The following is a 25,767-nucleotide window of genomic DNA, read 5'->3' as shown; positions in this document are numbered from 1 at the left end:
AATTGACATAGGTGAGTGGCCAGATTATATTTCTTCTTCACATCAATCTTTAACAAATCCAGTGGACTTCTTTTGCATTCTTGGATTGGTATTGTAATAATCTGAGATGACTAGAGTGCGGTAGACTTAGGCTAGGTTAACATCTACGTTTTGGTTTCCGTTCTTTGGGTCCAATTGGGGACCCGAAAAACGGAAATCCAATCCACTTACAAAGCTCTTACCCTCGGACCCATAGACTTTAATGGGGTCCGCCCTAAAGATGCAGAGAGAAAAGCGCAACTTGCAGGACTTTTTTCCCGCATTTTTCAAGTGGAATGGGGAATGGAATCCCCAAACGGAAACCGGGCGCAGGTGTGAACCTAGCCTTAGTTATTACTGTTAATTTTAGGATTGTTTTACGATTGGGCAGCCACATGAAAAGTATACGGCCGTCCTATTGTCCTTTTTGTACCTGCACAGGTGATCACGTATCTCTCAGTGCTTCCCATTTTAGTTTCTATGATCTGGTCTGAACTTTCAAAGAAAGAATAGATGACAGCATTAGCTATATAGAGCTACCGTATATATCTGGGTCATTCCCTACAAGTGCTATGTCTGCTTTTTGCCAACTCATGTCAGTAACCCCTGTATGAATGTCACAGCGCCAGTCTGCTGCAAGCAAAGGAGAAGAGGTGCTTTGATCGAGGAGAACAAGCAACCATGCAAATGGTTAGCTGCAGTTTTCTGTATATGTTGTATATTTCAAACAACCCATGAAAAATGCTAAAAAAGAGATTAAAAGTCCTGTTCCATTTTGTCAGCGAGGAAGCAGCATCATCCAAAACACGGGGAGGTCACACAGCACGGTGCAGTGTCAAGTTCTTTCCTATTCGCAACCCTATATATGGCAGTTTTCAGCTTTATTATTGAATACAGACAATAGCTTTCATTCCTTTGATACAAAAGCTGGAAATAAAAAAGGAGTTGTGCTATCACCTGTTTGCCAGTCCTCCATAAATTGTCCGTCGGTAGGTTTTTATTATAGGAGGGCAACCTCGAGGCATCTCTCTGTTTCCCCTTTTGCAAGTCCCTCTCATTTTGTGCTGTTCTCCTGCATCCCTCTCAATTCCCAAGGGCGTGTAAAGTGCTGCATGCAATCCCTTGGACCTTGGGAAGAGCTGGGCCTGTTCTTTCCTCCAGCCAGCCTCCAAAATAGAAGGGCCTTTTTGCAATGAAGAGGTTAAAAACTGAAGGAAACGATAAGGCAGGCCTTTTCTGGATCTCCGTCTGAGCCCCAGATCATCAGCAAATCTTAGTGGAGAACTACAAGAGAAGTAAGCAATAGAGATTAGAGCAGAGACATGACTGAAGAAAGCATTAGGCCAATGCATTAGTCTCACTTCTAAAGATCTGAAGACACCATCGATGTGTAATTGTTATCACTGGGGACTGAGCAAGGATGTGATGTAGTCAGTGAAACAGTTTAGATTGGGAATCGGTGAGGGCCTGACTGTCAGGGCCCTCATTGATCATAATAAGAGGGGTTCAGTATCCTTGAATGGGGCTATAACTGAGTATATGAGATGCTACTCCATTAAAAAATCTATGGGAGAGCGCTCAACTATCTCTGGTGGTCCCATAGAGTTTGAATGGAGTGGCAACGCATGAGCTTTGAATGGAGTGGCAACGTTGCGGTTTTGAAAATTGCAGCATGTCAATTATATCTACCGAAACGCCGGTGGCTGTCCTATAGATATAATTGTAACAGAAAGTCTGCGGAGGAAAACACTGTGCACTTTCTGTTGAAAGCGTTGCGGGAAGAACCACAATGCGATCACGCCGCTGTTCTTCCCGCAGTGCTTTAGTGCTGCCTTTCCGCCCAGTGGGGGGCCTGCAGGTTTCCTCGGGTAACTGCTTTTTAAGTGGATTGGGTTTCCATTTTTCGGGTCCCCAAGTGGACCTGAAGAACGGAAACTAAAGCGCAGGTGTGAGTCAGGGCTAATTCACATCTGCGCCCGATCTCCGTTCTGCAGGTTTCCGTTTCCTGCACAAAACAGGGGCAGGAGACGGAAACCTGCCGGCATGTTTCAATCCTATTCATTTGAATGGGCTTGAAAAGTCTCCAGCCGTGTGCGCCGGTGAGTGTTTTATGCGCTCCATGGCGAAACCGTTTTTTTTTTAACCGGACACAGAGTCGGACATGTGTCTGGTTTAAAAAAAAAACGTTTCGCCGCGGAGTGCATAAAACGCTCACCGGTACTCACGGCCGGACTCGGCATGACAGGTTTCCGTCTTCTGCATGCAGAAGACGGAAACCTGAAAACGGAGTTCAGGCACTGGTGTGAACCCAGCGTCACATGTTTTTGAGAAACACAACATATTAATTTTAGCTGCGTTTAGCTGAGTGTTTTCACTATAAATTTAATAGGTGAAGAAAGAATGCTGAGAAAAATGCAGGAAAAACTGAATGAAAAATACTGCTAAAAAACATGACGTGTTTTCACTGCATTTTATTTTTGCACTGCTCCCTTCCCCCCTGGTTATTTCTGCATTGTTTTTTTCTGCTACGTTTTGCTATGTGGGGCCTTAGCCTTAAAGATGTATGCCATATACAGGTATGTCTGATAAATATAGGTTCCACCTCTAGGATCCTCTCTTAAATTCTATAGATGTGCCATAGATGTCTTCTAGATACAGATTTCACCTCTGGACCCATAGTCTGAGACTCTGTCTTACATCCTGTAGATATGCCATTGGTGTCTTTTGTGGGAAACCCCTTTAAAATGTAGAGACACCATTAAAATAGTATATAAGATGCCAAGCTATTATCCACAGCTAAACACCCCTTTAAGATGTCAAAGTACGGGTGAATAATGATATTCTGCCCTGAAATTATATTCCTTTACAAATAGTGTTATAGGCTAATAGCTAGATGTCACCATGACTTTAGATTACTGCTCAGCCACAGGGGTCACAGGTGGAAGTGGTGCTCCAAACCGCCATCACAAATTGTGCTGAAACCTAATATTACTACAGTCTAGTGAATGACATGACGGGTCAGAGGAATATTCTGCCAGTTACTAGAGTCTGCACAGACACATTCGAGAGACTGATGGTGCTAACCTCAGACATGGCACCACTACCAGTTGAATAGGGGTTGATCTACCAATACTAATAGCACTGAATACAGAGCATAAGGCACATGGACATCCATAACTTCATTCATTACAGACCTCTCACCAGGCAGGACAGTGGTCAGGACGTGGCAGAACCACAACAGAAAAAAATCACAGTGTTTTACAGTCTCTGCAAAGTGGTGAATCCCATTCAAAAACAGCAATTTTGCCAATATGTTCATGTTATTTTATAGAGGCTACAATTATGACAATACCAAATTTTAGTTTGTATGTCGCCATGCTCCAAGACTCATAACATTTTTCTTTTTCATTAGATGTGGTTGCATGAGGGTTTGTTTTTGCAGGATTAGTTTGGGACAATGTAGGGGCACATATGACTTACTTACTTACTTACTTACTTACAGTTTTTATTACTTTTTGATTTTGAAAGGTGACATAAGCAGAAAACAACAAGTCTGGCACTCAATTTTAAAGATTTGCACATTTTTACTGTGAATTCATACTTTACTAATTTTATTTTATTGGTCATTATGAATGTGTTGTTACAAATTGTGTAGTTTTATTTTTTTCTTTAAGGGTGAATTCACACTGAGTAAACGCTAGCTTATTCTGAACGTAAAACACGTTCAGAATAAGCGGCGTCTAAAGCAGCTCCATTCATTTCTATGGGAGCGGGGATACGAGCGCTCCCCATAGAAATGAATGGAGCTGCTTTAGACGCCGCTTATTCTGAACGTGTTTTACGTTCAGAATAAGCTAGCGTTTACTCAGTGTGAATGCACCCTAACATGGGAAAAAGATGTCTATTTCTATTTTTTTCTGTAAAACCCCTTAGGTGCTGCACTCAGCATTGACTGCAGCATCTAAGAGGTTAAACAGTATGTATGCTATCTGATTGATAATGGTGAAGTGATATTGTTACCAAAAATTCATGTTACTCCCTTCCTGGGGTCCTTTGAAGTCACAGTGACAAAAGAATGAAAAATAATTTTTCGCTTTGTGTGCACTGTAAGCTGCACAAGTTCCCCTGCACACTGGCTGAAGTGTGAGCTGCTCTATTCCGCTCTCACTTCTATCAGGTTTTCTAGCTCTGGGGCTATACGCATGGTTTTATTTTATAGCCAAGATTTTTGGCTTCAAAACAAGACCAATATTGAAGCTCTAGCCACCCACAGCTTGGGAGCTAGATCCATTTTAGTAACTGCCCATCTCCTGCTCAGACTAAACTGTTAGGTACTTACTCAAAGTTCAAGCGGGAGACTGGGAAAATTGTTAAGGGGTTAAACTTAAAGAAGTTGTCAGGTTACAGACACTTATCCCCTCTCCAAAAATAGGGATAAGCAGTGGTGTAACTACCGCTGTAGCAGCAGAGGCAGCTGCACAGGGCCCGGGAGGGGCCACTATGGGACATAATACTGTGTGGAGGGGCCACTGAGGGATATAATAGTGTGTGCAGGGGCCACTAAGGGACATAATACTGTGTGGAGGGGCCACTATGGGGGATAATACTGGTTGGAGGGGCCACTGAGGGACATAATAGTGTGTGCAGGGGCCACTAAGGGACATAATACTGTGTGCAGCGGCCACTATGGGGCATAATAGAGCATGCAGGAATGCGTAGGAGGGGGTCGGTCGAGGTCTTCGGCGTTGGTGTCGGTCGGGGGGGGGGGGGTGTCATGTCAAAAGTTCGTCACGGGGCCCCACCATTCCTAGTTACGCCACTGGGGATAAGTGTCAGATTTCTAGAGGTCTGTCTGCTGGCACTACTTTCACTGCCATGGGGCTATTAGAGATTGCAGTCCTGGAAGCACCATAGAAGTGAAAGAAGCCCCAGTCACGCAAGCTCACTGATGCCTCATTCACAGGGAGACTTCAGGGGGACTTTGAGACCCCTTGTTGACTTGATCGCTGGAGGTCCCAGCAGTCAGACCCCCAGCACTGTCACTATTATTCCCTATCCTTTGCCAGGCCAGGACTCTGATGTGTTCACTTAATATAAAATAACATTAATTACTGACTGGTACTTGGTAAAGGCCGCAGATTTTTATGGCTTACTACATGACCAGCAACAAATGACTGCTTGAAAGCTAATGGACATTTCATTGAAAACCTCTGGCTTACAGGCAAAGTAAAAATATGTTACTTATACCTGGAAATGAAAAACTTGTAGTTCTTAATTTAAAGGTTTTGGACACACTTGTGCTTACAAATCAATAAACTCTTGTCTTACTATAAAAAAAAAAAATATTAAATTTACACGTCAAGATTTTTATTTTTTAAACATGGATTATTTACGACTTCTATTTCAGACTTTTGTCTCAGGGTCATTTCCTAGCGCTGGTAGCTCAACTCTTCCCACCGCCCTTCTCCATTTTCACTGTCTAGTTTGTAGAATCATTTACACTATGTGCACACATCTCGTATCCCTGCTCCTGTCCATGGCCTTCTCCTCGTGAGCAGGAGTAAGGAGGTGTAAGTGAATATTAGCATTTACCTGCTGGAATAATCCATCAGATGACAGCTGCCTATTATTAAAGAGATTAAAAACAATGCTAGTAGTGGTCCGGGCCCCCTAATGTCGCGGGCCCCATAGCACCTGCCACTGCTCAATAGCATTTCTGAATCCTATTCCCATTATTCTGTCTGTGTAAGACCCTTGATGTGTATTTCCCACAGGACTATCTCTGATAAAAAGAACTGTCTGTATTTCTGCACAGCTTCTTTACAAAAGGGGAAGGTCCTGTCTGAGGTCTTCTCTTCTCTGACAGATTCTGCAGATAACAAGGCAGCTCACACATACAAGCTACAGAAGACAAACACAGAAATTTTTAATGCAAACTAGTCTGAAAAATGATGTTTATTAACACATATATGCAATAGGTGCAAAAAAAGAAAAAAAGTTGATAAAGGTGTCCGTAACCCTTAAGAAGCACAATGTGAACCTTAAAAATAATTCAGTGAGGGTGCTGTAACCTACAGGGGCTCTAGCCACACACCAGGTTATATAGTCTCTAACAGATCTTAAGAAACGTAATCATATTTCACTTCTTACCTGTAAAACTGAGGATAAAGAGGATGATGATGACAATTCCCAGTAAAATAGAGACAACACTCAGTAGTCTGGCCAAGCGTCCTAATCTCCGGGCTCCATCCATATCCCCCTGCTGCAAGCTATTCCGTGACTAGTGACATGAAAGAAAGAAAGAGCCATTACTAATGATCCTTTGACTGGGCCGATAAATTGCCTGTAAGGAGCAACGAATGATGACATAGCAAATTTAATTACATTTACCTGGTACAATTTTTCGACAGGTTTTCATATGAACATTTGTCTCCTGCAGATTCCAATATTATTGGCAGGAGGTCCCCTGTTTATAGGAGGTATTATGCTTCCGACCAAAGATGAATTTTAGGTCCGCATAACATATGGCAACATATGCGCATTTTCTTGATGGACAAGTTTACACCAGACAATATTTGGGAACAAACACTTGTATGAACAATCATTTGGGTTATCATCCTGTGTAAAAGGTCCCTATTGAGGATCTTTCACCACCCCCACCACCAAATCCAACTCTTTGCATCTTCCAGTAGGCTCTGCTCTACTGATTCTGGTGCAGCTGGAGATTTTTCTCTAGCCCCCGCCATTTCTGAGCAACCGTTGTTCTTAGTTTCTGCACAATTATGCTCAGCTGTCAGGTAGGCGGTCCTTATCTTTCTTCTCTAGCCCAGCCCAACCTGACAGTAGAGCGTATAATGGTGGTGAAACTAACAGAAATGATTGGTGGGGAATGGTGAGGACTAAAGAAACAATTCCAACTGCGGCAGAATCAGAGGAGCGGCACCTATTTCAGGAGGCAATGAGGTGGAGTTAGTGAAGAGTTCAGACATGGGTACCAAAGAGTATGTAAAGAAAAGCAGCAACAAAGGGCACTAGAACACGCAGAAGTAGCCGCCATCTGTAGCCTCAGGAGAGAACCAATAAATGGAGCAACAATAACCCTGGGCAGACAGGAAGGCGAGCAAACTCGAAGACTATGTAGATACTTTTAGATATTTTGTTCTTCAAATGTCTTTTCACAGATTTCTGTGTCTTTATAGAACGATTGTATCTCAGTTCAAGCGCAACTTCTGTTAGGAAAGATCAAGGAGCTAAAAACAGCAAGGAAACCTGAATACAGGAATATCGCTCACCTCAACATAAGCTTCAGATTGCAGGATATGGCAGCCATGTCTGATGTATAACCTATGTGGTGTAAATGCGATTATTGGACCTTTTCATGTCTTCAGTATATTTTAGATTGAATATTTATTTTTATCTAAGTAGGTTTAAGTTTTCTTCTGTGCAAAACCAAATATTACCCATGATACAATACAGGGTATATCTGTGCGTTATTCAAAAACAACATAAAGTCCCAGTTGAGCCATGAAAGGTGTCTTCTTTTAGTTTATGAAATTGGAGACATACAAGGGTACAGGCCAGGACCTTTTATGGCTCTACGCAAAACAGAACTCTACTATGTCCATCTGCTTCAGCCTTTTGGGCTATGTATCAGTGTCATTATGGAAGATATCTGATATAAGTACATAGAACAAAATGTTCATAAATGGCGCATAAATAAAGAGCCCCAGCATGAACTATCTCAGGTGACTGCTAGGGCCAGTGATTGTAGTGGCCATGTGAGGGGTCATTCATGTCATTGCTGGAGTGCCAGAAAAATTCACTGGACGAAACCACTAGAGGCCCAGCACTGGAACGTAGGTGGCAAATGGGTGAATATCACTCCCAATTTTGTTTTGTTTTTTTGTGTCGGACTAAATATTATGAAATTGGGACTGAACAATGCCAGGGAAACATTCCAGTCTTCACTGGGGGCTGTATTTTCCAATGCATATTGAAGTACCACCATCACATCATAGAGCACATTATAGTGATAACATGGATGTCACTTTTTTAGATTTGGAGAAAGACAACTCTGGACTATGCACATAAGGCAGTAGTTGCACCCACAGCATGACTTTGACTCTCCTTAGGACTCTTCTTGCAGCTCAGACCCCTCCCCTCTAGGGTCTATGCCACCTCATGTAATGGGATTTGTTATGATGTCACATATCCTACTCATTGAAATCAATTCCCACTGCAGGGGAGGCTTCAGTTGTATTTTCTATTGTGAACATGTCTATAAGCCAGGAGACTAGAGATGAGCGAGTGGTGAAATATTTGATATTTGATTTGAGTATACCCTCAATATTCGACTATTCGACCGAATATCAAATCCCATTATAGTCTATGGGAAAAAATGCTCTTTTCAGGGGAAACCACAATTCGACTAAGGAGAGTCACCAAGTCCACTATAACACCCCAGCAAATGATGCCAACACCTCTGGAATGCAACTGGGACAGCAGGGGAAGCATGTCTGGGGGCATCTAACACGCCCAAGTCCCAGGATTACCCCAATATCACAGCCTATCAACTAGACACTCCAAACTCAATATGGAAAGTGCAAAAATACCTGGAAACCTTCTTTCCTCCCCAATTGTATGGACAGAAACACAAATTTAAAGCTAAAGAAACATTAGCATGCACCCCTTTAAATCATGTTGCCCATGACAATCACAGATGGCATAGGGAAATCCAAAAGTCATTGTTTATGTGTGTGTGATGTGGTGAGACCTCCAAAAATTACTTTTCTGGCCCTTCACGTGAGCCCTTCCAAATTAAGTTAGAGGCCCTTAAGCTGAGCTACCTACAGAGATTGAAGCCCTTGAGGTGACTTGAGCCTTTTACCAGCATAGTGTTAGGCCCTTTAAGTGATTTGTGCCTTGCACCAGCAGAGTTTTTTACCCTTTGGGTGAGTTGAGCCTTGCTCCGGCAGAGTGTTAGGCCCTTTGGGTGAGTTCAACCTTGCACTAACAGATTTTTTTGCCCTTTTGGTGAGTTGAGCCTTGCACCGGCAGAGTGTTAGGCCCTTTGGGTGAGTTGAGCCTTGCACCAGCAGAGTGTTAGCCCCTTTAAAATTGTTAGCCCCTAAAACGGTGGTTCTAAAACCATCACTCTCATTGTGTTGGATTGATGCAGTGGATTGGACTGAGGACCCAGACATTGACCTTGATTTTGATTGTGAAATTGATAACATTTTGGCATCAAGTCCTGGGGGTAACTTTGATTTAGAGGACCGCAAAGGTGGAGAATTGGCTGCAACCACTACTAGCGGTAATGGTCCTCTAATATCGGACTCTACATTACCTCTACAGGGTTCTGATCAGATGTTAATAGTCCAAACAACATGCTCCAGTAATTTAGATGTAGATCAGAAACCACTTTCCCTTCCAACACCAGATTTATCCAAGCTTCACCATCATCATCCTGCTGAGATTGAGCCACTAAAGGAAACCTTGCCTTCAAAGGCATGTTCTGGAGCTGCGACTGAGCCAAATCTAAACACAGAGTCCTTTGGAACTGAACAAAATTCGAAGTGTCAAAAGATTTTAGAGACTGCTGAAAGTAATGGGATATAGAATGAGGAGTTCATCACAAGGCTGACAGACCCAACTCCACATGCTGCAGCACAAGCAACCAACAGTCAGACTAAGATTGTCTCTTCTTCAAGTAAGACACAAGATTCTTTGGAACCAGAACAGGAAAACCCAGTGATTGCCATTGCAGCAGTGCCTAGGCCATCATTCAGAGCAGTTCATTCAGAGATTGAATTGAAGAAAAATAAGAACATTTACTGTGATCGAGTCTTCATACACATTAGTGGGCCTGGACAACCTAACGTACAAGATGCTCATGCTGAGCTGGCCTCAATCACGATCAACCAGGATAATCAGGGCTGGAAACAGCCATCAGATCTTACCGAAAGGAATCCCGCCCGGGTTGGAAAGAAGCCATCTAAACGTTGCACCTTTAATTGAGTTGAGCATTGCACCAGCAGAATGTTAGGCCCTTTGGGTGAGTTGAGCCTCTAAACAGCATAGTTTTTGGCCCTTTGGGTGAGTAGAGGCTTGTAGCAGCAGAGTTTTAGTTTTTGGCCCTTTGGGTGAGTTGAGCCTCTAACCAGCTTAGTTTTTGGCCCTTGAAGTGAGTAGAGCCTTGCACCAGCAGTGTTTTACTTTTTGGCCCTTGGGGTGAGTTGAGCCTTTAACCAGCAGAGTTTTAGTTTTTGGCCCTTGGGGTGAGCCCTAAAAAATTAGTTTTCAGGCCCTTGCCCTAAAACATTAATTTTAAGGCCCTTGGGGTGCTCTCTAAAACATTAATGGGGTTTTTAAACTATTTATTTACGATGCAGGTGGTGGTGTTGGAGGAGGAGGAGGAGGACGACGAGGAACTTGTGTGCTGGCACAGACAAATGGAACTGTGTCTCGTCAGTATGTTGACGGGACATGCTGGTTGCGGGTCCACAATATCTGCTATCCACCCTAGCATAGGCTCCTGGTGCTCGGGCCTCATCAGCGGGGAACCCTGCACCCTGCTTGACGTTGTGGCACTGGTGGCCGCCCCTCCCCAGTATCTAATTGGATCCGCGGTCGAGCTACTGCGGCCTGGATCACCAGCTGGATTTCCACGTCCACGTCCCCTTGTGCTAATGACGAGGGGCACTGCTGGCTGCTCCTCTCCAGTAGCTGGACTGTGGACTGGATCCCCAGCTGGATTTCCACGTCCCTGTCCCTTGATGCTGCCCTGACGCATCTTTGGCAGGTTCAGTGTTCACTGCAGTGTAGCTCTGAAAAGAGCTGTTGATGTCCTGCCTAACAGAAGCTACAATCTTTCTCACCCTCAACAAAATGTCTCACCCTAACTAACTCCAAACCGCATCTGACACGAATATGGCTGACACTATTCTTATAAATCCGAGGTCACCTGATTTAGCCAGCCAATGACTTTTTCCTATTTTTTTTTTATGCCTACGTTTTCCTGCTTGCTGTCCCACCTCCCCTGCACATTTATTGGTGCAAAAAAAGCGTCAGGGAAGGTGGGAGGGCATACAAATTTTTACTGTGTTTACTGCGTGGTATTCGAACGGAATCAAATATGTCGAATACCCTAATATTAGATCGAATACCTGCTTGATCGAATGTTATTCGCTCATCTCTATAGGAGACCCCAGTGGGCTCCTTCGACACATAAATTTGCTAGTACTTCTTTGATCTCTTTTCTGATTTCCTTTAATGGCTGGTAGTATTTGCATTGGAAATCTTTCTCCCCTGTCCTCTGCAGTATTAAGATGCTTTCGTGGAGGTGACAGGGGGAGGCGATTTATAATACACAACCATTAACTGTCAGAAAGGACAAAATTATAAAAGTATCAGTTGGTCAGCATATAGTCAAAGTGGTAGGTTGTGGCATGACCAGCGCCGCACCTCCCATGAAGCGACCTGAAGCAAGCGCTTCAGGCGGCGTTATGCCAGGGCCTCAGGGAGGGCAGCATTTTTGCTAACCTAAGCCAGTCCAGAACAAGCTGTCCTGGATTGGCTTAGCACCGAGCGGTGGTTTGGGGAGGCCACTGGAGCAGCGCTGCTCCAGCAGCCTCCCCTCATGCTCAGGCAGAGCGTAGGCAGTCTCCGGGCCTGCTCTCTGCCGGTGAACGGCCACACCCCCTCCGCTAAGCCATGCCCCACTCCGCCCCCTCCCCCAGCAGGGGGGGGGCGGCTTTTTGTAGTTCGCCTCGGGCGGCGAAAGGGGCAGGTTCACCCCTGGGCATGACTAGTATGGGGGTGATAGGAAGCTTGTAAGCAAAGATGTGGAGTACCAGGGAGAGGTTTTCATGGTGGTATGGGTCTGGATAAAGAAGGAAAGGAGAAGCAAATGTCTCCAATCAGAGAAAATGACCTTGCTCATTTCTTGTGTTATCCATCAAGCCATAAAAAAGTCAACAATCGCCTGAAGTCGCCTATTCAACTAAACTAATGTAAGGAATTGCAGAGGAAACGAAAGACAAAAACCGGGATAGAGACTGGAGCGCTACTGATTGTGATGCCAGAGAGGCCAAGGATAGGTTAAAAAACTTTATTGGTTCCAAATTGACAGATAATTGCTATGCGTTTCAACACCGGTCCGGTGTCTTCCTCAGGTTGATATAGAATACACTGTCAGCGCGTGGGAACCTCTGTTCATGTATGCCTTTGCCATTTTTTTGTGCTCTAATGATAGGTTGTATGGTAGTCTTGTGTGTACCTAAAACTGGCCATACACTTTAGATAGCTGACAACTATTCCCTCCTATCCCCCATACATGTTTTCTGAATGGTGAGAATAGAGTACGGCACTTCCAAACACATCTGGCAGTGGTTTATCTCCCCTAAAAACAAAAGGATCAAGTATGTAGAAATCCAATACTCTGTTCTCTCCACCATCATCTGAGAATAATCAGCACAGCCCTTTACATGTTACTTGGTTGACATATTTGGCCCACGTGAATGTAATGTGTATGGCCCCCTTAGGATGATATTGACTATGGCTGAGTAACCGTCCGTATACCAATGGTCAGCGTGAGAACCCACTAACCTATTTATCTTGATAGTATGATTGAGCCATGTTGGATATCTGTAATATTGTTTGCACAAACCAAATTTGGTTACAGTTTTATGGAAGACTGAATTCAGAACGTTAAGCAACACTATGTTCATTCAATAGCCCCAGTCTTTGCTCTCCTGAACACTCATAAAGCTGACATCCATTTTGAATAAAACAATTTTATTTGGTTTTGAAGATTATGGTTTGGATTTCAATTCAGGAGAGCAGCTGAGATTTCTACAGACCTAGCCATCAGTGAGCTCTCAACGCACTGAGCAGCCTGCAATTTATGAGAATACTTGGAGGCTGCAGAAGGCAAAGTGTCAATTTTTTTTCCTAAAAAACAAAACCAAATATGATTTTAAATTAAAAAAAAATGCATGCATTTTAGTAAAAAAAATATTAAAAGTCGATATTAAAAACATTGAGCAGCACATTTTTGCACAAGCATGACACAGAGATGCTCTTCAGTGGCTCATTGTGGGGGTGTTTTTAGTTATTAACCAGCCTTCACTGTAATACATCATATCCTAGGCATCTTTTGGGTGGCTACATGTTCTTATAGTGACGCTATATATCACTGGTTATCTCAATAAGGCTTCCTTTGAGTCAGTGCAGCATCATCAGTTTTAGTCCCATGTGGAAGAACAGGCAGACTACTGTACATTGCAAACATTCTTCTTTGTCATAGCTGGAATACCTCTTTGGATTAAGGGATTTTGATCATTTCAATATCTTATTGGTTGGGGTCCGACACCTAGCAACCTCTCTGGTTTACTATTCTCAGTAGCCCTTGGTGGAAGAACCAAACGGACCTAAATGGAATTGTTTTTCTGTTTCCAGTGTCCAGGTAGTGACCACAGCAGTTTATTCATTTACTTAATAGTTGGGTGGGTGTTTTAGGCATTGGACCCCACTGATCTGATGCTGCCCCTTGCTAGGAATAGATCATCAGTATCTGAACCCCTTTAAGTCATAGCTTATTATGTGGCACTACCCCTGGGGTTTCTTCATTCTGCTGTACGTCTTAGCACCAGCTGCTGGATCAGACAGTGGAAATGCTCTTTAAGAAATCATAACCTTTAAATTGGTCTCAGCCTTAGAAGAAAAGATCTATGAGACAACGCAGACAAATGAACTCTAGAAAGTTTCAATACTACATTACACATAGAAGCAGAAAACATCAATATCACTAATGAATATTTCAGGAATTTCTCGTGAAACAGAAAAAGTATTCTTTGAAGTACAGTTTATATTACCATTAAAAGTCTTCAGAGGGTGAAATGATGAGATATTGATCCCGCTGTGTAGTTAAGTTACAGTATATAGTCCCATATATATCAGAGCATGTACAGTGGGGCAAAAAAGTATTTAGTCAGTCACCAATAGTGCAAGTTCCACCACTTAAAAAGATGAGAGGCGTCTGTAATTTACATCATAGGTAGACCTCAACTATGAGAGACAAAATGAGAAAACAAATCCAGAAAATCACATTGTCTGATTTTGTAAGAATTTATTTTCAAATTATGGTGGAAAATAAGTATTTGGTCACCTACAAACAATCAAGATTTCTGGCTCTCACAGACCTGTAACTTCTTCTTTAAGAGTCTCCTCTTTCCTCCACTCATTACCTGTAGTAATGGCACCTGTTTAAACTTATCAGTATAAAAAGACACCTGTGCACACCCTCAAACAGTCAGACTCCAAACTCCACTATGGTGAAGACCAAAGAGCTGTCAAAGGACACCAGAAACAAAATTGTAGCCCTGCACCAGGCTGGGAAGACTGAATCTGCAATAGGCAACCAGCTTGGATTGAAGAAATCAACTGTGGGAGCAATAATTACAAAATGGAAGACATACAAGACCACTGATAATCTCCCTCGATCTGGGGCTCCACGTAAAATCTCACCCTGTGGGGTCAAAATGATCACAAGAATGGTGAGCAAAAATCCCAGAACCACGCGGGGGGACCTAGTGAATGAACTGCAGAGAGCTGGGACCAATGTAACAAAGCCTACCATCAGTAACACACTACGCCGCCAGGGACTCAGATCCTGCAGTGCCAGACGTGTCCCACTGCTTAAGCCAGTACATGTCCGGGCCCGTCTGAAGTTTGCTAGAGAGCATTTGGATGATCCAGAAGAGTATTGGGAGAATGTCCTATGGTCTGATGAAACCAAACTGGAACTGTTTGGTAGAAACACAACCTTTCGTGTTTGGAGGAAAAAGAATACTGAGTTGCACCCATCAAACACCATACCTACTGTAAAGCATGGGGGTGGAAACATCATGCTTTGGGGCTGTTTCTCTGCAAAGGGGCCAGGGCGACTGATCCGGGTACATGAAAGAATGAATGGGGCCATGTATCGTGAGATTTTGAGTGCAAACCTCCTTCCATCAGCAAGGGCATTGAAGATGAAACTTGGCTGGGTCTTTCAACATGACAATGATCCAAAGCACACCGCCAGGGCAACGAAGGAGTGGCTTTGTAAGAAGCATTTCAATGTCCTGGAGTGGCCTAGCCAGTCTCCAGATCTCAACCCTATAGAAAACCTTTGGAGGGAGTTGAAAGTCCGTGTTGCCAAGCGACAGCCCCAAAACATCACTGCTCTAGAGGAGATCTGCATGGAGGAATGGGCCAACATACCAACAACAGTGTGTGCCAACCTTGTGAAGACTTACAGAAAACGTTTGACCTCTGTCATTGCCAACAAAGGATATATAACAAAGTATTGAGATGAAATTTTGTTACTGACCAAATACTTATTTTCCACCATAATTTGCAAATAAATTCTTACAAAATCAGACAATGTGATTTTCTGGATTTGTTTTCTCATTTTGTCTCTCATAGTTGAGGTCTACCTATGATGTAAATTACAGACGCCTCTCATCTTTTTAAGTGGTGGAACTTGCACTATTGGTGACTGACTAAATACTTTTTTGCCCCACTGTATAATGGGAAACCTTGTACTGAGCTAATAGGGCAGAATGTTCATGGATGATCTAGCCGGGCAGATTTACACATGAAAAGATGGCAATGTTTTGGAGCAATATGTACCAAAAATGACACCATATTTATTGGGTTCTGGGGATATTATCACTCAACGAAAGATCACCTTCACAGGCGTATGGAGACTTACAAAGCCATTTTCGCTCCACTGGGGGATTATGGGAAAAATATTTTTCCCATAATCCCCCAGTGGAGTGAAAACCTTGCATCATAGCATCAAGGCTTGTTGGAAAAGTCATGCATGATGTTTAAGGGGACTGCCCCTAGAGGGCAGCAAGCAGAGGCACTGTTTTCCGATTCCCACAATGTTTATTAACAGATTCATCGATACTGCTTAATAGGAAGACTTGAAATGCACCATATCTTGTATTTCCATAACATAACAATGCTGGAGCATTTCTACTCATCTTGTTGCTCTTTTATTCCTCCTGAAAATGTATGAGTAAATTGACAACTGGCCATTACATTACCCCTGCCAATAAGATGTGTCTTTACCCAGATAACATCAGCACTGATGCACTAATACAATGTGAATAGTGACACCCAGAGGAGTAACACATAGGAGATCCAGATAAGTACACATCCACATACCGTAAGTACCAGCTTCACAAACCTCCATCTATCTCTTAACCAATTGGCTATATGTATATGTCTCTGATGCCAGCTGTGACATTGACGGATGATCATAATGTGATGTTTACGTGTCTATCGAAATTGACATGAGACCTGACTGCAACATAAAATGGCGCTACCCATAAAATGTTTTCTAGAATACAATGGAAATATATCCAGTCCTGTGCGACATTTTCTATAAACAGGTCTATAGTTAAATTAATGGTCAACAAAATTTTGTGCTTAGGAGATCAGACATATGCAGCTTGACAAACTGCATGTACAAATAAAGTAGTCTGCAAAAATCTAAATCCCATCAATATTTGGTGTGACCTTTGCCCTTTGCCTACTATCAATTCTTCTCAGTACTTACAGACAGTTTTTGAAGGAACTCGGCAGGGAGGTTGTTCCCACCATCTTGGAGAACTAAGCACAGATCTTCTGTAGATGTAGGCTTGTCCAATCCTTCAGTCTCTTCATGTCATCCCAGACAGACTGGATGATGGTGAGATCAGGGCTCTGTGAGAGCCATATCATCACTTCCAGGACTCCTCCTCCAAAGGGCAAAGGTTACACCAAATATTGATGGGATTTAGATTTATCATTCACTTAATTTTGTTAATTGACAAAAATAATCTATTAACATTTCTATTTTTTAGAGCATTCTTACTTTGCAGCATTCTTTCCACACCTGTTTAAAACTTTTGCACATTATTGGATATATGTAAATGTTTCTGGAATTTATCAGAAGTGGAGAAGTAGCAATGATATTAAAAGACAGATTTCTGGACTGACAGTAATCCCATAACATATTCTGCTATTAACTTTTCCTTACCTAAATCTACACTTTTTCATGTTTCCATTCTCTGTTAGCAAAATTTACAAGTGCACTGAATAAGTGTAAAGTAAGGGCGCCATTGGTATACAAACAATGGGGCAGATTTACTAAGAAGTTTCCGAGAAACCTAGACCATAGAGTCTTCTACTGCACCAGATTTATCAAGTTGTCTAATGCTGTTACATAAATCTGGTCTATCTTTAGACTAACTTTATATCATTTATTAGTTGACTAAGATTAGGACAAAACATGCATCGATATGTCTAAAACATTGATAGTTATAATGCAAGGCATGAATGGGTAAGTTCACAATGAGAAAATGCAGTGGACGACAGAGACTGGAGCTGGATAATGAAAAAATAAGTGTCCTGCTCGATTTTGCCACGGATTCCGGAGCTGCTTCAGCCATAGAACCTGCAGTACAAGACACTCCGCTGGTTAGTCCTATTCATCTGAGCCTAGTCAGGGAGTAAAACCCGCAGCGGAGGTCTAAAGCTCTGCTTTGGGTTTCTGCCATGGGAGGCCGCTGGCCCAGAAAGTGGGGAGAAATTTGAGGCAGAAGTCCACCTTAAATTCTTCTTCACTTTCCACTATGTGAACTTACCCTTAGACAGTTCTTTTGTGCAAATTATACCAGACTTCTAGAACATTTTCCTTAGTAAATCTCCCGCAGTGTGCTTTAAGCCAGGCCATTCATATTGTATAGGTATCGCTTTCAGTTATTGTGATGTCTATGCAGATGGGTATTCTACTCAGGTTAGCCCCATCCCTCTTCTGCAGGGGGTTCAGAAGCTTTAGGCCCGGGCCCCATGGAATGAAAACGCCATGATTTGCCCATGGCGGAAACTTTTTACAGTAAGTACAAAGTGGATGGGATTCTAGCAAATCCCAAGCCCACTTTGCAATAAAAACTGTGGTGCGGACACGCTGTGATTTCCAAAACCGGCCTGGTTTTGGAAATCACAGCATGTCAATTATAGCTATGGAAACACCAGCGGTTTTCCCATAGATATAATTGTAACAGAAAGTACGTGGAGGAAGACTCTGCGAACTTTATGTGTAAAGCACTGTGGGAAGAACCGTGATGCATTGCCGCCACAGCTTTTCCCACAGCACTTTTTGGCTACGGGACGTTCCGTGAGACCTTAGCCTTAAAGAGATCTCTCTGTTTTCAAGGACCATAAGGTTTTTCAAACAAGAGCCAACAAGTGCCATTATTATTTTTGTTCTCTTCCTTGTGTATACATTTTGCAACTGCAGGATATGCTATAAATGTCTTAAAGGTGCAGGTCCCAACAATCTTAAAGATCAGGAGCTGGAGAACCCCCTCCTGCAGATATGCCATAAATGTCTGAAATGCAAAAACACCCTTTAAGATGCCATTTTGTTGTGGCTACTAACACAGACAACATAATAAAGCCTGGCATTGCAAGTACTCATGTCTCTGTGAATATCTATCATGAAGGTATACACTGAATTAAGTAAAATATTAAGTAGTATAGTACATGGATTTCTTCTTGAGCTGCTGCAACATTTTACTTTTAGCATCAGGGGCATAGATAGAGGGGACATCTACCAGGTACTGTGACTTGGCCCAGAACATAGATACAGGGCTAGGGCGGTAAGGTGAATCTTTACCCTAGGTGAAAGTGAGTCTGGTTTGGACTCTGCCTATTTATTCCCTATAAATGTGAAACCTCAGCTAAATCACAGTGACCATTAGGGTAATGTCGATCGAGTCCAGACTAGGAATAATATAACAATCCGTTGTGGAGCGCGCGCAGGAGCTGTCTTGTAAATCACGGCATCCTGAGTTGCCAGTTACTTGCAGACACAGGAATCGCTGCCAATACACCAGCACTTTTCTACTGCATTAATTTGCAAAGAACACAAGCCAGATTCAGCAAGTAAACTCAAGCATTTCACGTGTTCTCTGTGTTATTTGCTGTCTAAAGCTAAAGCCCCACGTTACGGAACGCAGCTAAAAAACACTGTGGAAAAAAACACAGCAGAAACGCATCACGTTTTTTTACACATTTTTTTTCTGCATTTTTCTTCCCTTATTAAATCTATGACATATCAGTCTTGACATGTTTTGTTTTGCAGATTGCTGAACAGTATTTGCAGACAGTAAGAAGCACTGTGGTCTTAGTTTGACACATAGCTCCTAAATCTTGTTGTAGACCAGGTACATCCCTTCATGGGATGGTGATGGTGATGGTAACGTGATGGTAGACTCTGTCACATAGCAAGAAATATAATGTGGTTTGAGGAACACGACAAAGAGTTCAAAGTAATGGCTTTGCCTTCAAACTCCCCAGATCCTAATCTTATCGAGTCTGTGGTGTATGCTGGGAAAACATGTCCGATCCCTGCTAATTTGCTGGTGTCCGGTATGACAGGACAACTTTCACAGTCTTTAGAAGTCCATAACTTGACATGTCAGTGATTTTTTGGCAGCAGGAAGATCTACACGATAGTAGGCAATTGACTATTATGGTATGCCTGAGTGAGGATTACAATATCAAGCAAATGCAGTTTATTATATCCCGATCCTGGTGCAGTGGTCGACACAGAGAACAGTCTTCAGCATAGAAGACCAGAATCACAGGAAATCCATAAAAAATCCAGGTTATTCAGTCCATATAAAATGACCCATACACGGACACCAGCACCAGTGGCTACACATTTCGGCAGATAGCCTTTCTTAAGTCTATGGCCTACCATACTGGTCATTTTCCTTCTATGGTTGAGTATTACGTATCTGTCCACATGTTTAATACCTCTGGACTATGAATGGACAGATGAATAACTTGATATCTGACATCTATAAGCTTGGCTCTCCGGAGAAGATGGTTTTGGCTGTGGCCACTTTAGCCTTGACCAGTCAATAATACTCACAATTACTGTAAGCAGTTCTCTCCCCGATAGACTCATAAGAAGAGAAGCCATAGGGACGGTATACTAATGGCATATCAAGAATACTACATCAGGAATATTTAGCGTAAGCCATTTCTGCTCCTGACTTTTCATGCGTTGCCTTTTTACACCTATTCTATTATATCAAGGTTTTAATAAATGGTTATTTAGAGCCGGGCACAGGTATATGACTTTCTCAGATGGAACACAACGTCACATAACCCTTAAATAAATCCATGAGTATTATGGACAACGTCGCCTGTGATCCTTACATAAATGATTTCCTTACTATATCAATCCCTCCTGGGATTGGAGACACTGCCATAAGCTGTCTACACTTTTACAAGTTCATGAAGATATTCTTCACCGTTTGGGGCCTGCAATAATGTATAGTCATGTCCAAATTTCAAAAAGTTGCAAAAAAAACACCGCTACAATGGTGGAAATACCCCTATATTGACCAGAACCAATCCCACAATAACGCTCCTTTGCACTGAAATTTACAACATTCTGAATGTTTGATACAATATGAAGAATTTCCAAAATTCTGGAGTTACAAGGCTCAGCAAGAAATATTTAAGCTCCAAATTTTACAAGAGTACCTAGATTTCTTGAAGATTGTGGTTTTGCAGAGATTCATGTATTTATTGATCCTATGTGTTTAATCATACTAAAATAAGTGTTTATTTTACTGGGTCAAGATACTGTAATGCATAGACTTATATAGGGAGATATTTATATATAGTGACCTATATGCTTAACAAAACAGCATTGGTTCTGCATTATTACGTATTGACTTTTAGTGCAGATCCATTAAAGGGGTTTTCCAGGACTTTAATATTAATGTGCTGTGCTTAGGATAGTTCATCAATATCAGATCGGCAGAGATCCAATAACGAAGGGCACATGGCTGTGTGTGTGGTACTAAAACCCAGTCCTATTCAAGTGTACAGGACAAAGCTATGTTTAATACCAGGCATAGCCACTACAGAGTGCTGTTGTTTGGTAATGTAGAGGTTGCAGTACTTCCCATGTACCGCAGGTTCTTCAAACAGCTGATCGGTGGGCTTCCAGAGATCCGGGCCTACCGTTCTGATATTGATGGTTTACCCAAAGGATAGGCTATCATAGAAATCCTAATGGATGAAAATAGGTGTCCATGTTTCCACAAAATCCACATTACGGATTTCTGAGTAAATAGAGGGCTGTAAGGAACCCGCCATGTTCCTGCCTATTGGCTTTTATGGGAAATGGATAATATTACATTTTTCCATTGATAGCGCTGCAGGGGAATTGAACACTTGCTGTTGACTTCCATCAGAGACTAAAGGATGTCCCCATAGTGGGTCACCCTGTGACTTTACAAAAAGAAATTGTTCAGAGCAGACAACCCCTTTAAGTATATGTGTGTTTTTCCTAAAACTCTTTCTTTGCTTTCATCTGCTTTTATCTTTATCTTAAATTATTCATGCCATGTGAAAGTATGGAGGGATTATGTGAGTACTTTGCATAACTCCACTGAACCACAACAGCCCATACATTTGGTTCCAAGGAAAGAATTACATTTCTGTAATAAGTGGAACAATTCTTTAAAGCTCTGTTCACACCTGTGTCATGAAGGATATTGTAGACATGTGTCAGATCCATTGCATGACAGATCTGGCGTTGCCATACTTGTTACGTTTTTCTTACCATCAAAAGTGATGGAAACCGAATGGAAATCCAGACAGGGATGCAAAATGCAAATATTCATTCTGTGGATATCTGATTTATACAGATGCAACCCTTGGGGCGCCTTAGCCATCACAACAAAGCGTCCCAAAGTCCTCTGTGTGAATGAAGTGGATGACCGCCACTGTATACATGTTTATGGTTCCGTAGAAGTGAATGGACAGGGGTCATGCATGCACACTACAGCACCATTCACACTGGAGGCTCGGGGATACCTCTTCTTATGAATGCTTGGGGGCTAGTGGTCAAGTTCACAGCAATTAGACACTTCTCAAAAGAAATCAAAGGCCCCATGAACCCCCTCACTTTATAAACACATCCTTTCCACTTGTTTTGTGACCGTAAAAGAATAATTTGTGTTCCTTCTAACAGGATTTACCATACAACGGAGAAGATTTCCTTGGGGTTAGTTTTGCCAGTGCCATGTTGGGCCCCATCTATGACTATTAAGGTTGGTCATTATTAACCAGTTACAGCTCATACTGGAAAACCTGCATATACATATTAATGCCATATAATCAGGGCTGTGGAGTCAAAGTCAGGGCCAGTTTTGGGTGGAGTTCGAGTTAACAACTTCAACTCCAGCTTCAAAATAATATAATTATTGTTAATATTATAGACTTATTAATATCACACAATTAATTAAATGCATCATTTATTACATATTTACATTCATAGGAATTCTGTGACTATGAGCTTTGCAGTTTCTATCTGACCATGGCCATTTATGAAGGAGTCAGAGCAATAGTTGGAGTTGGAGTCAGGATAAATAGAGTCAGAGTCAGTGCTTTCGACTTCACGGTCCCGGATATATGGATATATGGATATAGCATTATACTAACAGACAGATTACTGTCCCTCATGTTGAAACCATAAATGTTGTATGTCTCAAAAAGTGAGCCAAAGTCATTGTCATGTACATGGGCGAGTATGTTGTGAATACCACACATGCATTATTAAATGTACTTAAAGCATTTTAATAATTTATAAAGCTTTATGATATTCTCTATAGGGTTTAAAGTGGACACCGACATGAACTACTAAGTAGATTTTTATATGAGATGGGATACGTTTGCGGATGAATGGATTAGGAAATTATGTAACAAGTTAATGTTAGATCGTGTATTATACAGTGAGCAGTTATAAGTGACAGATGTGTCCCTCCTCACCGTTCCTCTTACTAGGACATATCCTGAGATTTGTCACCATTTTTTCAAAACAACATGATTTCATGATATACTGTCCTGAGATGTCTATCCTATATGTGTCTATAGGCGGCCACCCAGTGGTTGTGCTCTGAGTTGCAGTCTGTCTGTTTTGCACGCATGTCAGGATAATATATTGAATGTAATTCATGAGAAGTTGGAGTTCTTACTAAATTCAAGCTGGAGTTGGCGAAGAAATATTTTATAACATTTCCATTTCATGGCAATAGCTTTACTTAAGTACTATATATCACTGTATATATTACTCCACAAAGAGTCTATGGAAAACAGCTGTGCCCTGTGATAATGTAATGACTGTAACGTGACTGTGAATTGTGACGACCTATAAGTAGGACCATGGAGAGCTCCTGACTGGCCCTATATACAAAGCTGTATACACCCTTACTATGACTCTATCTATGGGATACTGCAGTCTGTGTATTACTACTATCACGGAGAAAGGGAAAACTCCGCCATCACCCCATACATTTATTATATACTATACTGCAGCAGCGTCTACATTTACATGATAGATGTCTATATCAGCTTCAGGGCTTTGTATTTCATCAAGCTTAATCTTAATGTTCCTACACTGCTAAGTTAAAGATGAATGAAAGTAAAAAATTGAAGTCAACCAAGTCTGCAGGTCTGATGTAAATCCCAGAGCCGAGTATTGATCCACATCTAGCTGGGAATCAATAGCAGTGTTTTATTAGGACATTAAAGGGCCCCTCCCATGCAGGCGCTCGACTGACCCTCTGCATCTGTTAAACAGTCAGTTCCCTGTGACCCCTGCAGCCCTATATTATATACAGTAGATTACAGCCCTTTTCTATAGAGTCCTGTATAGGCTGACCTATAAAGCAACAATAAATCAAGACATGAACGTAATAAAAGCGGAGTCCTTCTGGAATATTTCACGATTGGTTCTTGCCAGGGCATACTATTCATTCTACAAGGTTTCGGTGTATTAACAGAGCAATATACTGTAATCATGACTGTTGTCTATAGGCATCCGCCTTCACTTTAAGGGAATCTCCACCCCTTTGAGCATTCTTTTTACAAATGGCAGGAATTTAGGTAATAGACGGAAGCGAAGAGATTTCCCTGCCGTTGTTCTCCTACTACAATAGTAAATAGTACTAAAAGGTAGAGTTACGCTTAGTCTACATTATATAGATGTATTTAGGCAAAATTCACATTGGTCTCAGATGAACGTAAAGAGATTTGCACTCCTTTAGTATATGAGGTTGTATAGTTGGAGTTACACTTTAAGTCTACATTATATATATGATAATGAGACACTATTAGATGTGGTCTAAGGCAGAATAGACAGATTTCTCTGTCGCTGCACTCCTTTAAGGTGGGGATACACCGTAAGTCTACATTATATTGATGTTGTTGGCATTGTATATTGATGGTTGTATTAGCATCAGTCTAAGAACATTCCATGAGTGTGCGGCAGGATAGTCAATATCTTCTGTGCTATATACCCCCAGGGGTATTTCAGACAGCTGACACAATCATCCATTACTGAAAGAGTAGCAGGTGAAAGTGCAACCACCCAGGTATCAATATTATCAATGGCCGGATAATGCTGACAAATCACTAAACCATATTGGAAGTTCTAGCTCGTGTGAAACAAGCAAGGGTTAAATGCTGACAATCAGCTCCGGATAACACATCAATCTCCCCCTGCTTGCCATACATGCTCTCTTCCTGCATTAAAGGACCAGGCTCAGTCTCCAAGTGCTGAGATGGTCAGAAGTATATTGGATGCGGGAAGCAGCAAGGAGGAGTCTGGATCCTGCCATGTCCCATTAACAGACATGGCATTTGTAATGTGGTACAGTAAGAAGCACATGGAGGGCATGCTGCCAAATCCAACTAATACCAGGAAAGCATAGCTATATATTGTGGCAGAATAGGTAGAGGTGGTTACATTATATATACTTCCTATACTATCGATGATACATCTGTACATGGTTTGCTGCTGTAGTTATTTCATGACCACTTAGTGTTGGGTGGGGCCTCACATGCATTAAGATGCAGCAACTACTTTTTGATCGACTGCTTCTTATAATTAATATTATGTCAGATAGAGAATTCTACAAATTTTATATATAATACATGCACAAAGTGAGGTGCCATGCAAGTAGCAATTCCCAGGTGGGACTCTACTCACCATAATAGAAAAGACCAGAGCCACTATGTTGACTGGCCAAACAGGACAAAAACAGGATAAGATGGCCAAGACCAGATAGTCAGTGGGCCTGTTTTGCTCCTGGGCGGTGGTGGTGGCAGTAGAAGAAGCCCGGGCCAGGCTGCCTCTGGAAGGCGACAGGGGGGCAGACTCCAGCTGTCCTGCGGAAACTGACTTGTAGGGCAGACTGTGCCCATTCTGGTCCAGGTCTCCTATAGACTTTTCACTGGACATGGTAACTGAGAAAGACTTCTTCATGCCATTCTCTTCTTTCGTCTCGGAGGCAGAGGTGAGGAGTTTCTCAGTTTCATGAGCATCTGCAGGTAAAGGGTTACCTGATCCACTGAGTGTCTTCTCATACTGGGCATCGGTGTTAATGGCCATGACAGTGACGGACGTCTCCTCAACACCGTCTATTGCAGTATCTACAAAAGTGGGAAAAACTTCTCTGTCTGAGCTGCTAAAATCCCATGGAGACAGTAAGAGAGCGGCTAATGCAAAGTAGCGAATGCGGTGTATGTGATGGATGAGATAGGTCTTAGGAGTTACAGAGGAGCTGAGTGGAGTCTTGGGTGGTGTAGGATCCTATGTCAAGCTCTAGCTCTTTGGTAGAT

General features: G+C 42.2%; 1 protein-coding gene across 1 annotated transcript; it reads right to left on the bottom strand.

The window, feature by feature from the left end:
* Positions 1-474: 474 nt before the first annotated feature.
* TRARG1 (trafficking regulator of GLUT4 (SLC2A4) 1) lies at positions 475-25,767 on the bottom strand. The gene is made up of 3 exons (XM_075262629.1): positions 25,136-25,767; positions 6,169-6,298; positions 475-1,302 (listed from the first exon to the last, which is right to left on the bottom strand). The coding sequence occupies exons 1-3, from the start codon at positions 25,535-25,537 to the stop codon at positions 1,292-1,294; spliced, it is 543 nt and encodes a 180-aa protein (XP_075118730.1). The 5' UTR covers positions 25,538-25,767; the 3' UTR covers positions 475-1,291.

This window comes from Leptodactylus fuscus, chromosome 2, assembly GCF_031893055.1.
Source record: "Leptodactylus fuscus isolate aLepFus1 chromosome 2, aLepFus1.hap2, whole genome shotgun sequence".
NCBI classification, from domain to species: Eukaryota; Metazoa; Chordata; class Amphibia; order Anura; family Leptodactylidae; genus Leptodactylus; species Leptodactylus fuscus.
The sequence above is the reverse complement of the archived record's forward strand: the minus strand, read 5'-3'. Positions and strand labels throughout refer to the sequence as shown.